We start from the raw sequence: 14,471 nt of genomic DNA, 5'->3' as shown, positions 1-14,471 counted from the left end.
TACAAAAAGCTTTCATAGCATCTCAGGGGTAATTATTCCACAACCCTCCCCCTGGACACCAGGGCAATATAGAGTACTGCCCCTTTGTAGAAGTGATTAAAGTAACCAGACATCTGCTCAGTTTAGTTTCACTGGACTGGAGACCCCCATTGCTTAGTGGCTGCTATAAAGTAGGGTGGGAGCACGGATGATTTTAGGTGGCCTCCTACGCATTATCGACTATTTTCTATCACCTGTATTTTTTGCACTGGCTCGATGAAATGTGATATTCTTCATGTTTGAGAGCAAATTGGGAGAAGCACTAATGGCCTAAGGAGATGGCTGACTATTCACCGCATACGGGACACAAAAACGGTGGAAAGTGTCAGACGTTAGCGTTTTACATACACCTCATTTTCCACCATTATCATGGTTTCTCAGTATTTTGTTTACGACTATGTATTTTTCCAAGAAAACTGTTTAATAAAATATTTCTTCCTAATTTCTTCATTGTCTGCCTTTATGAACATAAACAGTGTCTGCTATGGGGCCCTGGAGAAATGGGGCCCGACCCAGGTTAATGGCATCTCTTATTGCAATAGAAGCTGAAACCCACTGTGAGGGAATCCAGAAAGGAAGAAGGAACCACTCGGCACTATTCAGCAAGCTCACCGCTTAATCCACTTGATCCAGACTTTTAATCGCACTATATGGCAGTAAATCCATAGAGCAGTTGATAACAATCCACACAGTTCATGAAAATAGAGACGGAAGGCACTCACCAGGTCTGCTCAATAAAAAAGTTGTTTTATTCGACCATCAGGTCAGGGGGAAAATTTTGTATGGACTCGTGAAAGCGTCGGTTGTAAAGACGCGAAACGGCCGTCGTCCCACGGATTGTGTGTTCCCACCTCCCCCACGCCTTTCCCCCTGACCTGATGGTCTAATAAAACAACTTTTTTTATTGAGCAGACCTGGTGAGTGCCTTCCATCTCTATTTTCAGCCACTGTGAGGGAATGACCCAACAGCAAAGGGGGCAAAAAGGCACAAAGTCCTCCTATCCCAGAAAGCATGGAGCGGTGGAAGGCCATGTACATAGTGGCACAGATTTCCTTTTTATTGTTTAGTTGCTTCCTAAATGCAAAGTTAAGCAACTGTCTAAATAGTTTCTATTGCAAGACTTCTACCATTTTGCTGCTGCAGGATGTCTAAGGCTATGTGCACACGTTGCTTTTTGCGTGCATGTTTTGGCAGGAAAAAAAAAGCAATGTGTGCATAGAACCCAAATCATTTATCTTGTACAAAAATGTTACATTTCAGAGCTCCTGTTCATAGATCTGTCATCTCTGAGTTCAAGGACGCAGAGGGATGAACACAGATCTGCAGTGGAGAGGGAAGAAAGCATTTCAGAGAGGGCAGAGAAAACAAGCTGTAGAAAAGGAGAAAAGCACATGGACACAAAAAGAGCAGGATAGAAGCTGTGCTGGATATATGAAAATAAGGGAAGACAACATCTAGGTATACAGATGTCACCACATCCACCCGGAATTACTAGGAGAGATGCCCCCATAAGAGAATCAGGCTGAAAACAGCATATTGGGGCATCTGAAAACAAAACAATGCCATTGTACTCACTAAAAAGGAATCCACTAAACAAAGTAAACTTTTTAAAATATCAAGGGTGACCATAGCCTTTAAAGTGGACCCATTCCCCCATTTTGCAACCTTCACATACGGCAGCCCAGTACGATGGCAGATCAGTTTTAACCGGCACCAAATTGGGGATCCGTTTTGATAATTGCTTTGGATTCTTTCATGGATACCCTTTACGCACATCCTTCAGAAACACAAAGTATGTGTCAATATTGCTATAATTTCCGCCTGTTCTGGTTCTCCTGGTCTGATTCATTTGACCAAGTCCTCGCTATCAAGGACGCAGTGATCAGGAAACAGCAGGCCTAGACAATGCAAGATCATCTGGTTGGGGGGACAGTAAAATGGAGGCTTTGGGTGAACGTTGTCCACCTTTGACGACACTTAAGCAATTAGGGCTACAAATCATTTTTGATTTTTTTGCACCTGTAAAAGCTAATCAACTTTGATGTGGTCATAAATCAGCTTAGAGTTGCTCAAAAAAAGACCGAAAACACTTACAAACTCTCCAGGAGACTGTTACGAGCTCACTAATAGATTCTCAGTTAACTCATTTTGCTGCCAGCACTAGACCGTGCAATACAGAGGCCATAGTAGGCAAATGGTGCAACATTTTTTATCAAAACAAAATTGCAAAAAAAATTAGTCCCAAATGAAGTAGAAAAAAATGACCCCCAAGAGATCAAACTAAATGGCATAACTTACTAATAGAACTTTCCTCAATTTAGGACACTCCCTTTAAAGTGAAGCCGTGCAGTTTTGATGGGTGGGGTGCGGGCACAGACCGAACCCTCGCACTTAGCGGAGACTAAAGACGGACAGCGTATTTTAATAGGACGAACATTTTATTGTACATTTTTACAAAACAAAGAGTAAAACAAAAAGTTGACAAATAAAAATATCTAAAACTCAGTGGCATCTCGTAGGCACTTAAATAAACAAAACACTGAGGCAAGAAAAAAAAAACAAAAAAAAAAAACGATTGTTCGGTCATAATAAGTTACTGTGCATGTGCTCTCCCCCACAAGTGCACCGCGCTCACGTGTCTGTCGGTCACTTGTGTACCTCCGTCTGGAGCCGGCACAGGGGCGAGGCAGGGGCGAACCGCAGAACGGAGGACGACTCCAGACAGCCATGGCCAGGGAAACGGAGACAAAAGTGCAGTCCTGCAAGAGAAGACAAAGCGCAAGATCAGATGAGCTTTAATAAGAGGCTAAACAAACATAACGCTATACCTCTGGGTTACATGGGGGGGTCCAACCATCATTGACCTCAAGAATGCAGACAATGTAGCACCGTGCACTTATTTTGTTTTTTGTTTTTTTTTTCACCCTGCACAGGACCAGACTCCTGCCCACCTTAGAATGCATCGGAGCGGTGCAAAAGCCAAACGAATGGAGTCAGCAGCAATTTTTAATGTCCTGTGCAGACACACAGTGTAAAAGGGGATTCTTAAGGTGGGTGGGATCCCAAAAGTATATTAAAGGACTAAAGAAAAGCCATCGCTTTAAAAAGGAATGCCCCTTTTAATTTTTGTCTGAATAATTACAGTAGCTTTTCCATATAACAATTACTTATCCCAATTCCTATAGACGTGCCCAACCGGCTGAGCAGTCATTTGCTTTCAAGGAGGTGGCGGGCACAAGCAGCTGCAAGATCCTTCTCCCCCAGTTATCTGTCAATGAGTTAAAGTTCTAGCTAACAGGAGACGAAGGGTTAAAATCCACGCTGGCTGCCGATGGACAAGATGCACAAGGCGTGAAGAGGACAAGCAGGAGATGAAGAGTTGAAATCCACACTGCCAACAGAAGAGAGATGGCAAACAGAAGATGAAGGGTTGAAATCCTCACTTCACCTACCAGGTGAGTATTACCGATTTTTTTCACAGATTACACCCTATTGCATAAGTCTTTCCATTAGCGTCTTCCAATGAGGAAAAGTTTGGACACCCCCATACACATTGTCTGGTTCCACCCAAAACTGTGATTAAGGGGCCTATACACATTCGGTAATAGATAAAAGTTGTCAGCTACTGGACAACCCCTTAACTATAATTACCTCCTGGATCAACACCGCTCAGCCTTGTGTGACCCTCAGCGATATCCAGATAAAAAAAATAGAATGAGTGACCACTGCAGGCAATCAGCAGTCGCTATCATCCATAGTATTCACAATTCCATCAGAGTGCAAGAACAACGTCTCATTCTATAAGCAGAGGAACGGCGCCAATGAGAGCAGCAAGAATGGATATTTTTTTGTGTGTGATCCCCATGTCCATTATAGGGAAGGTATCGTCAAAAAAAAAAAAAAAAAATTCAACAACTGAAAAAATGTAAAGTAATAATGTTTAAATGTTTTGTTTAAATATTATTATTTGTTTTTAATTGTGCAAAAGCTAAAAAAAAAATTAAAAGGTTTGATATTTTCCACTGTTAAACACTAGGGGGAGCAGCTTCTGAAATCCTACTGTATAAAAAGCTCAGATTACAGCCTGCAGTAAAAGTGGGCGGAGTCTGTTCTCCTGTGTGTGATAGCAGGCCTCCCCCTTCCTAATCTGAGTGTTTACAACAGATGAGAGAATGACATGTAGGGACAGTGCACAGCCATTTTGTTGGTGACCAGAAATGTCTAAGGTGTCACCAAGGACAGCAGGAGTATCACACGGGATAGGATTAGATACATGGCTCAGCAGACAGTATCACACAGGATAGGATTAGATACACGGCTCAGCAGACAGTATCACACAGGATAGGATTAGATACACGGCTCAGCAGACAGTATCTCACAGGATAGGATTAGATACACAGCTCAGCAGACAGTATCACACAGGATAGGATTAGATACACGGCTCAGCAGACAGTATCTCACAGGATAGGATTAGATACACAGCTCAGCAGACAGTATCACCGGTACACACAGGTACTCACATGCAGTGGCACACGCACACACACAATGCTCTGTTAGCACACACGCAAAATGCTCTGCAACACACACACATTGCTCTGCCAGCACACACGCAAAATGCTCTGCAACACACTAGCAAGCACACACATTGCTCTGCCAGCACACATGCAAAATGCTCTGCAACACACAAGCACACGCAAAATGCTCTGCAACACACAAGCACGCACACACATTGCTCTGCCAGCACACACGCAAAATGCTCTGCAACACACAAGCACGCACACACATTGCTCTGTTGCAGAGCATTTTGCGTGTGTGCTGGCAGAGCAATGTGTGTGCGTGCTTGTGTGTTGCAGAGCATTTTGCGTGTGTGCTGGCACACACACACACACACACACACACACACACACACACACACACACACACACACACACACACACACACTGCAGCCGGGGAAGGAGGGGGGCCGTACACTACTCACACACAGGCCAACAGGTGACAGGCCATGTTGGGAGAGCGTGGGGGTATTATCAGAGACGGTAGTGTCGGCGGCGGGGGGAGGGGCGCCAGTACACTACTCCCCATGGGCAGAACGGGTGACAGGGAGAAAAGTTCAGCACACAGCATGACCGCTGTGAGCTGCAGAAAGATGGCGCTGATCTCCTCGCTCTGCTGTGATGTGGACAGCCCAGGGGGCGCGTCCATTTCACAGCAGGGAGCTCTCCTGTAATAGGCCTAGGGGTCGGATTCCGACTATCAGAGGCAATGCACAGGGGCTGCCATAAAGCAGTGAGTAACTGTCGTTACACACAGCAAATCCAGCATGGCAGCCCCCAGTGCCTCCAGTAAAATTAGAATTAAATAAAAAACTAAATAAGCTGCGATTTTAATTTTGTATTAAAAATACTTTATTTCATAATCACTATTTTTAATACAAAAATAAAAAACCGCGACACCTTCCCTTTAACAAGGGGTTGTCCTATAATGGACAATTCCTTTAAGCTTGCTAATAGGCAGAGTTTTTTTGCAAAAATCTCCACCAGTTTGAAACTTCATTACATAAAAGGGGAAAACAGATCTAGCAATTACTAGGGTCTCATTAATTTCAACAAAATTGTCTAAGTTCTGTGCATATTTTTATCTTCTGAGGAGTCTTAGAAAAATAACAGAACATAAAATTGGGTGGAGGGTCCTTGCACTGTGCATGAAACAGATTAGTCGGTATCCCAACACAATACAACATATACAACAATACAACATATAAATAAAAAGATCCAAAAATAGGCACAAAGGCACTAAAACTATTTTTACATTTTTCTTGCAATACCATGCCTGACCACATGGAGTGCTGTTAGGAGACATAAGACATGATGCAGCACCATCTAGTGGTGGAAATAGGAACTACAGTAAGTCACAACTAATTAAAAACACCATGAGGCATATTAGTAACCGCTACAAAAAGGGCAGAAGCGTTAATAAAAGCAAAATGATGCCTCTGCCAAATGGAGAATAATTTAATTCTTAAAACGCCACTATCCAAGTCTCTACGTGATCTGATAGGGAGAAGGCTCTTACTCATTTAGTATCAGTGCATCCGGAAACTCCATGGATTATCTGCCAGCATTACTAGTACTTGATTTGTTCGTGCTCCTAATATTTAGATTCTGATAGACACAGGTAGAATCATCGCTGACTCTGCAAAAATAACATATATAAGAAAGAGGAGGAAAAAAAAAAAAAGGATCATTTTACACCAGGTAAGAAAACTGGTCAGCAGTAATTCTACAATAATAATCCTCCCCCACAGTGGACTACCTATTTGGTAAAGTGCATAAAAATAAGCACCAAATAAAGAAATATTATATAACAAATATTAGAATATATATATGAATGTGTAATATGAAAATATATACACACACTATAATATTATATTAATATATATATATATATATTATATATATATACATACATACATACATACATACATACACACACATATATACATATATATACATGCATACATACACATTTTATAATATATATATTATATATACACACACTATATATATTATATATACACACGTACATACACACATGCACACATATACATACATATACATACATTACATACATACATACATACTAATATATATATATATATATTATATATATATACACACACACACACACACACACACACACACACACGTGTACGTGTGCATATGTGTGAGTGTGTACGTGTGGGAGATATGGACAAAAACTGGTAAATTTTCACTTTATGAAATATCCACTTTACAGCGCTTCTTCACATTCACTACTAGTTAAGAAGAAGGGAATTTTGTTTACTTACCGTAAATTCCTTTTCTTCTAGCTCCAATTGGGAGACCCAGACAATTGGGTGTATAGCTACTGCCTCCGGAGGCCACACAAAGTATTACACTTAAAAGTGTAAGGCCCCTCCCCTTCTGGCTATACACCCCCCCGTGGGATCACGGGTTCCTCAGTTTTAGTGCAAAAGCAAGAAGGAGGAAAGCCAATAACTGTTTTAAAGACAAATTCAATCCGAGGAACAACATCGGAGAACTGAACTGTTCAACATGAACAACATGTGCACCCGAAAAAACAAACTCCCTAAGAAAACAGGGCGGGTGCTGGGTCTCCCAATTGGAGCTAGAAGAAAAGGAATTTACGGTAAGTAAACAAAATTCCCTTCTTCTTTGTCGCTCCTAATTGGGAGACCCAGACAATTGGGACGTCCAAAAGCAGTCCCTGGGTGGGTAAAGGAATACCTCGTGATAGGGCCGTCAAGCGGCCTTTTCCTACAGGTGGGCCACCGCCGCCTGCAGGACTTGTCTACCTAGGCCGGCATCCGCCGAAGCGTAGGTATGCACCTGATAATGCTTGGTAAAAGTGTGCCGACTCGACCAGGTAGCCGCCTGGCCCACCTGCTGAGCCGTAGCCTGGCTGACCTCCTTCGCACAAAGCATAAAACTGAGGAACCCGTGATCCCACGGGGGGGTGTATAGCCAGAAGGGGAGGGGCCTTACACTTTTAAGTGTAATACTTTGTGTGGCCTCCGGAGGCAGTAGCTATACACCCAATTGTCTGGGTCTCCCAATTAGGAGCGACAAAGAAATAGGGTTGTTAGAAATTAGACAAATAAGACCCGATTTCTCTACTAGAAACAGCGCCACTCTTGAAATGTGGCTGTGTCCAGTACTGCAGCTGATCTGAGTGCAAGTGAATGGGAAAAGGCAGCAAAACCAGACACTGAAAATAGACTGCAGTGGAGCAGTTTTTCCATATAAAAAGGCAAAAAAAAAAAAAAAAAGCATGCCTTGGGGTGCGGAGCCCATTCCCATACCCTGGCCGGTGCTCACCTGGGCTGACTAGGTGCTGCTGCTGAAGGTGCTTTGGCATTTAGTTTTCCCCCAATAGGGTAATGAATATTACTATATTCGCGATCCTTTGTTCTGCCCCTCTGTATTGGAAAAAAAAAAGAAAAGAAACATATGTGCAAGATATTTAGGAAAAAAAATCCCTAAAATCTAAATAGGATTAAAAAAAAAAAAAAAAATGTACCACCTACAGTCACAAAATGTTATCGTTGCTTTATGCTCAACACCGAATCAATTGGTTGAAATACAATTAAATTAATAAGAGACAGCAACTATGGTATTAATACTCAACACCAGCAACAGCAAACATTTCCCCCCACCTCAAAGAAAGCAAAAAAGCCCTTTGAGGGTTTTTCCAATTCCTATACAATTTATATAGCTATCCCTCCGGACTCTACCATACAAGTGCATGCTCAGCTAGACCGAGCATGTTCTCAATGCAGAAATGGGAATAAACCGCTGCCAGACACTTCTTCCTGGGCATACTCAATCCAATAGCCCAAACTTTCTCCTTGGAAAGAAGAGGAACAAGAGCTGAAGTGTAATCACCCATCTCTCCTGGTACGCTTGGTGAATAAGAGCCTCGAGAAGCCATCAGCCTTTAGGTGGTGAGGCTGTAGATTTTGGTGGGGCTGGTTGACTGTTTTATGTAAGGGGGCCACCTCTACTTGCCCTCCCAGTCACTGGTCCTCCCAAAATCTGCAGGTTTGGTTCATCGATGACCATACCTGTAAGCAGAGCTGGACAGTCAAACTTCAGGTCTGGTCCAAATAGACTCCTTACTGACTCTGCATGTTCATAAACCATTTAGCTCTTCCAGGGGAGCCCATTTCCCACATCTGAACCTGCGTCTGGAGCCCATTTCCCACATCTGAACCTGCGTCTGGAGCCCATTTTCCAGATCTGAACCTGCTCCTGGAGCCAGTTTCCCAGATCTGAACCTGCTTCTGGAGCCAGTTTCCCAGATCTGAACCTGCTTCTGGAGCCCATTTCCCAGATCTGAACCTGCTTCTGAAGCCCATTTCCCAGATCTGAACCTGCTTCTGAAGCCCATTTCCCACATCTGTACCTGCTTCTGGAGCCCATTTCCCAGATCTGAACCTGCTTCTGGAGCCCATTTCCCAGATCTGAACCTGCTTCTGGAGCCAGTTTCCCAGATCTGAACCTGCTTCTGGAGCCAGTTTCCCAGATCTGAACCTGCTTCTGGAGCCAGTTTCCCAGATCTGAACCTGCTTCTGGAGCCCATTTCCCAGATCTGAACCTGCTTCTGGAGCCAGTTTCCCAGATCTGAACCTGCTTCTGGAGCCAGTTTCCCAGATCTGAACCTGCTTCTGGAGCCCATTTTCCAGATCTGAACCTGCTTCTGGAGCCAGTTTCCCAGATCTGAACCTGCTTCTGGAGCCAGTTTCCCAGATCTGAACCTGCTTCTGGAGCCCATTTCCCAGATCTGAACCTGCTTCTGAAGCCCATTTCCCAGATCTGAACCTGCTTCTGAAGCCCATTTCCCACATCTGTACCTGCTTCTGGAGCCCATTTCCCAGATCTGAACCTGCTTCTGGAGCCCATTTCCCAGATCTGAACCTGCTTCTGGAGCCCATTTCCCAGATCTGAACCTGCTTCTGGAGCCCATTTCCCAGATCTGAACCTGCTTCTGGAGCCAGTTTCCCAGATCTGAACCTGCTTCTGGAGCCAGTTTCCCAGATCTGAACCTGCTTCTGGAGCCAGTTTCCCAGATCTGAACCTGCTTCTGGAGCCAGTTTCCCAGATCTGAACCTGCTTCTGGAGCCAGTTTCCCAGATCTGAACCTGCTTCTGAAGCCCATTTCCCAGATCTGAACCTGCTTCTGAAGCCCATTTCCCACATCTGTACCTGCTTCTGGAGCCCATTTCCCAGATCTGAACCTGCTTCTGGAGCCCATTTCCCAGATCTGAACCTGCTTCTGGAGCCCATTTCCCAGATCTGAACCTGCTTCTGGAGCCCATTTCCCAGATCTGAACCTGCTTCTGGAGCCCATTTCCCAGATCTGAACCTGCTTCTGGAGCCAGTTTCCCAGATCTGAACCTGCTTCTGGAGCCAGTTTCCCAGATCTGAACCTGCGTCTGGAGCCCATTTTCCAGATCTGAACCTGCTTCTGGAGCCAGTTTCCCAGATCTGAACCTGCTTCTGGAGCCAGTTTCCCAGATCTGAACCTGCTTCTGGAGCCAGTTTCCCAGATCTGAACCTGCTTCTGGAGCCCATTTCCCAGATCTGAACCTGCTTCTGAAGCCCATTTCCCAGATCTGAACCTGCTTCTGAAGCCCATTTCCCAGATCTGAACCTGCTTCTGAAGCCCATTTCCCACATCTGTACCTGCTTCTGGAGCCCATTTCCCAGATCTGAACCTGCTTCTGGAGCCCATTTCCCAGATCTGAACCTGCTTCTGGAGCCCGTTTCCCAGATCTGAACCTGCTTCTGGAGCCAGTTTCCCAGATCTGAACCTGCTTCTGGAGCCAGTTTCCCAGATCTGAACCTGCTTCTGGAGCCAGTTTCCCAGATCTGAACCTGCTTCTGAAGCCCATTTCCCAGATCTGAACCTGCTTCTGAAGCCCATTTCCCACATCTGTACCTGCTTCTGGAGCCCATTTCCCAGATCTGAACCTGCTTCTGGAGCCCATTTCCCAGATCTGAACCTGCTTCTGGAGCCCATTTCCCAGATCTGAACCTGCTTCTGGAGCCCATTTCCCAGATCTGAACCTGCTTCTGGAGCCCATTTCCCAGATCTGAACCTGCTTCTGGAGCCCATTTCCCAGATCTGAACCTGCTTCTGGAGCCCATTTCCCAGATCTGAACCTGCTTCTGGAGCCCATTTCCCAGATCTGAACCTGCTTCTGGAGCCCATTTCCCAGATCTGAACCTGCTTCTGGAGCCCATTTCCCACATCTGAACCTGCTTCTGGAGCCCATTTCCCACATCTGAACCTGCTTCTGGAGCCCATTTCCCAGATCTGAACCTGCTTCTGGAGCCCATTTCCCACATCTGAACCTGCTTCTGGAGCCCATTTCCCACATCTGAACCTGCTTCTGGAGCCCATTTCCCCACATCGGAACCTGCTTCTGGAGCCCATTTCCCACATCTGAACCCCACAAGGTGGCGCTCTGCTAATATATCCATGGGGGTAATTGATCTGTCCTCAGATCATGTTTTAGCTCTAAAGTACAGGTTTATATGGCTACATTTCCATATGGCACCCCCCCGAATGTCCTTGCCTTCCTGCACACTCATAAAGGCTTTTCCCAGGTATCCTGAAGACGTGAGGTCGAAACGAGACCCATAAAAAGCAGCTCCAATAGATAAAAGTTTAACTTCCCATATAAGAGGACATAAAAGCAGTTTTTCACAGTAAATGGAGCCGTTCCCTCAAATCTTCGACAAGGTTAACGCTGACTAAGCTTCACTTTTATTTACGGACCTGGTGTGCTGCAGCGGTGCAGGTTTACTGGCCATTTACTTCCATCTATTCCGCTTTATTGCGGGAGGCGCTGCAGTTTGGGGGAAATAAAAGCGTCTCACCTGCTCGTCCTCCAGATACTTCTTCCTGCTCTCGATATATTTCTGCACAGCCATGTAGATGAATTTATACTGCGCCTCGGTCTGCACCATCCCCGAGCGCTGCTGTCGCACCATCTGAATGGTTTTGGGGATGTCAATGTCACAGTCCAAACCTGTGTGTGGGGGACAAGGTAAGACTCACAGGACAAAGCGCAGAGGGTTCCCTTCCTTACAGGGGTTTTCTCAAGTTTGGACGTTATTCTCGATCCTGATCTATTGGGAGCCGCACTCACTGATCACAAGACCTGGGACCCCCATATGAACGTGCCGATGGTCATTCATGCTTAATGAGACCGCCGGAGATTGCAGACCACAGCGCTCGGCTTCACCTTCCCCCATATGAATGGAGCAAAAAGCGGGCAAGACTCAGATTATACATTTCCCTTGCAGCGCCTACTGCAGGTGAAAAGTGGTATAACACTGCTCACACAAATGGATAACCATCAATGTAATGCATAGAGGGTCCTAACCATAAGACCATCGTCTGAAATCCATATATACAAATTATTATTGGAGTTACCTTGTCTGTTGATAATGTCGACAAGAAGATCAATAACTATAATGGTACCGGTGCGCCCAATTCCAGCACTGAGGGGAAAAAATATATATTTAATAATAATAATAATAATAATAATAATAATAATAATAATAATAGTATCAAATCAATCAAAATATAAAAACAACAACATTAATATATTTCATAATAAATAATATTTTATTAATTTATTATATTTAAATATAAAAAGATTTTAAATATACAGTTTTAAAATTATATATTATATTAATGTTATGTTCATGATATATTATATGAATGTTTTTTTTAATTTTTTATTATATTGATAATTATAATTTTCTTATATAATATAATTTTTTATATTTTTTATATTAATATATTTTTAGATTTTTTTATTAGCTTTGTATGTATGTAGAATAAATAATATTTATTCTATTAAATATAATAAAAATATAAAAAATAAAATAACATTAATATAATAAAAATAATGTTATTTTTATTATTAATACAAATACTAATTAATAATAATAATAATAACAATAATAATAATAATAATAATGTGCTGACACCTCCCCCATCCTGCAGCCCGTACCTGCAATGCACCACTATGGGGCCGGAGCCTGGAATACTTTGTTGTGCTGTATTAATTTCTTCTAGGAAGCTGAGAACACCTCCGGGTTCATTCGGGACCCCATGGTCGGGCCAGCTCAGATACTGATAATGCCAAATATGTCTTGGAGGTTCCTCCTAAGAGAAGAAACATTGGGTTAGTATTAAGCAGTCTGTTACTTTAATATATTTAGTTTGCATGGTTATTTCACAGATTGCATATTCTGCATGTCACGGTAGTATAATACATAAGCCTGTATGTAATGAGGAGAGGTCGGGTGCAATTTTCTCTGTTGGTAATTCCGAAAAAAAGACAAAAAAAAAAAAAAAAAAAAAAAAAGGGTTGGACAGTGCAGAGGTCTGGATTCTGAGACTGGTCATGTTCTTCCACCAAACTCCCGAATCAGGTCTGTGTGGACCTTTGCACTAGGCACAATCATGGGGAACAGAAAAAGGAATTGTACAAATCGTTCCCACAAAGCCAGAAGCTACAATTCTCTTGTGAAGAGGAATTAAGATGGCTCTTTCCTGGAACGAAGGTCGACCCCTAATAACAGCTCAGAGCATCATCCATCCTCCACTAAACTGTAAAGTTGGCACAATGGAGTAAGGGGGTAATATTTTCCAACACCAAACCCTGACTCCTCCATCAGACGGAAGTAGAAGAATGATCTTTACAGAACACGTTTCCACTGCTTCAGTGTCCAGCGGCGGCTTTACTCCACTGCATCCGACGCTCGGCATTGTGCCTGGTGATTTACAGCTGCAACTGCTTGGCCATGAAGCTCCTGGCGAGTGCAGAGTTTGTGCTTTACACCATTGCATCCTACACACCGCATTGTGCCTGGTGATGTACGGCTGCAGCTGCTCAGCCATGAAGCTCCTGGCAGGGTTTGTGCTGATGTTCATGACTGCAGAGTCTGAAACTCCTCTGCTATTAAGTCAGAGCATTGGTGACTTTTCTGCCCACTCTCCTCAGCACTCACCCGCTAACCCTTGTGCTTTGTGGTCGTTGCTTCATGGACGGCACATCCGAGCACCTTGATGCTCGATCGAGCATCGAAGAGTGACGAGCACACGCGCTTAACACTAAAAATATCACATCTATCCATCGAGTGCACATCTCTCCCTAACGGAATATCCTTGGCCAGTTAGATGTGCCCAGACCAAACTTTCAGGCACTCATAAAAAGGACTTGTGTGAAGTGACCCCTCACCGCTCCGCTCAGCGGTGAAGCTGCAGCCTGTGCCATTCACATATTGCTTGGGTAATGCCGTTCATCTCCTGGATGGACGCTAAATGGGTGTTAAGAGCAGAAGGGAGTGCGATTGGGGAAAGAACTTTAAGACAACTGGTGACTGATCTTCTCTATCCAAACTGCATATATTTCTTAGACCTGATAAGACTGGTGTACTTACTATAAAAATACTCATCAGAATTGCAGTACAATCCATTTTGAAAGTTTTCCAGACATATTTAAAATTAACGTTTTAGGTATCTGATATGATCAGTTTTAATATTAGGATTATCAGCTATTCTGACATGGACTCACAGCAAGTACACCAGTCTCCTCAGGTCTAAAATAGCTTTTCAATTATGTATGCATGATTGAGTATAGATTGTGACACTTGCTGAGCAAAAATCACCAACCAACCAAGTGTTGATGCTCTTGGACTCCATGGACGACTCCTGGGGTACTGCAAAAAGCAAGTCTGAGCCAATTGGACTTTGTGATTTGATAACTGCGAAACCTCATTCACCTGCATTGCACACCGACATAACAGTCTACCCCCAGACTAAGCGTTCCGTTTCGCTGGCTCAGTGA

The 14,471-nt window shown here is 43.7% G+C and overlaps 1 protein-coding gene across 2 annotated transcripts in view; it reads right to left on the bottom strand.

Moving 5' to 3' along the window:
* Positions 1-2,459: 2,459 nt before the first annotated feature.
* Positions 2,460-14,471, bottom strand: part of LOC142255968 (tyrosine-protein phosphatase non-receptor type 11-like) — a 125,905-nt gene continuing 113,893 nt past the window's right edge. For both annotated transcript variants that reach the window (XM_075327435.1, XM_075327436.1), the window contains exons 11-16: positions 12,630-12,784; positions 12,044-12,111; positions 11,485-11,636; positions 7,918-8,018; positions 6,113-6,232; positions 2,460-2,799 (exon numbers count right to left, since the gene is read on the bottom strand). In XM_075327435.1, the coding sequence (XP_075183550.1) occupies positions 6,148-6,232; positions 7,918-8,018; positions 11,485-11,636; positions 12,044-12,111; positions 12,630-12,784 (561 nt within the window). In that variant the 3' untranslated portion in view covers positions 2,460-2,799; positions 6,113-6,147. The remainder of the gene's footprint in view (positions 2,800-6,112; positions 6,233-7,917; positions 8,019-11,484; positions 11,637-12,043; positions 12,112-12,629; positions 12,785-14,471) is intronic.

The sequence above is a fragment of the Anomaloglossus baeobatrachus genome, chromosome 11, assembly GCF_048569485.1.
Source record: "Anomaloglossus baeobatrachus isolate aAnoBae1 chromosome 11, aAnoBae1.hap1, whole genome shotgun sequence".
Classification (NCBI taxonomy): domain Eukaryota; kingdom Metazoa; phylum Chordata; class Amphibia; order Anura; family Aromobatidae; genus Anomaloglossus; species Anomaloglossus baeobatrachus.
Note: the sequence above shows the minus strand (reverse complement) of the source record. Positions and strands in the feature narration are given on the sequence as shown.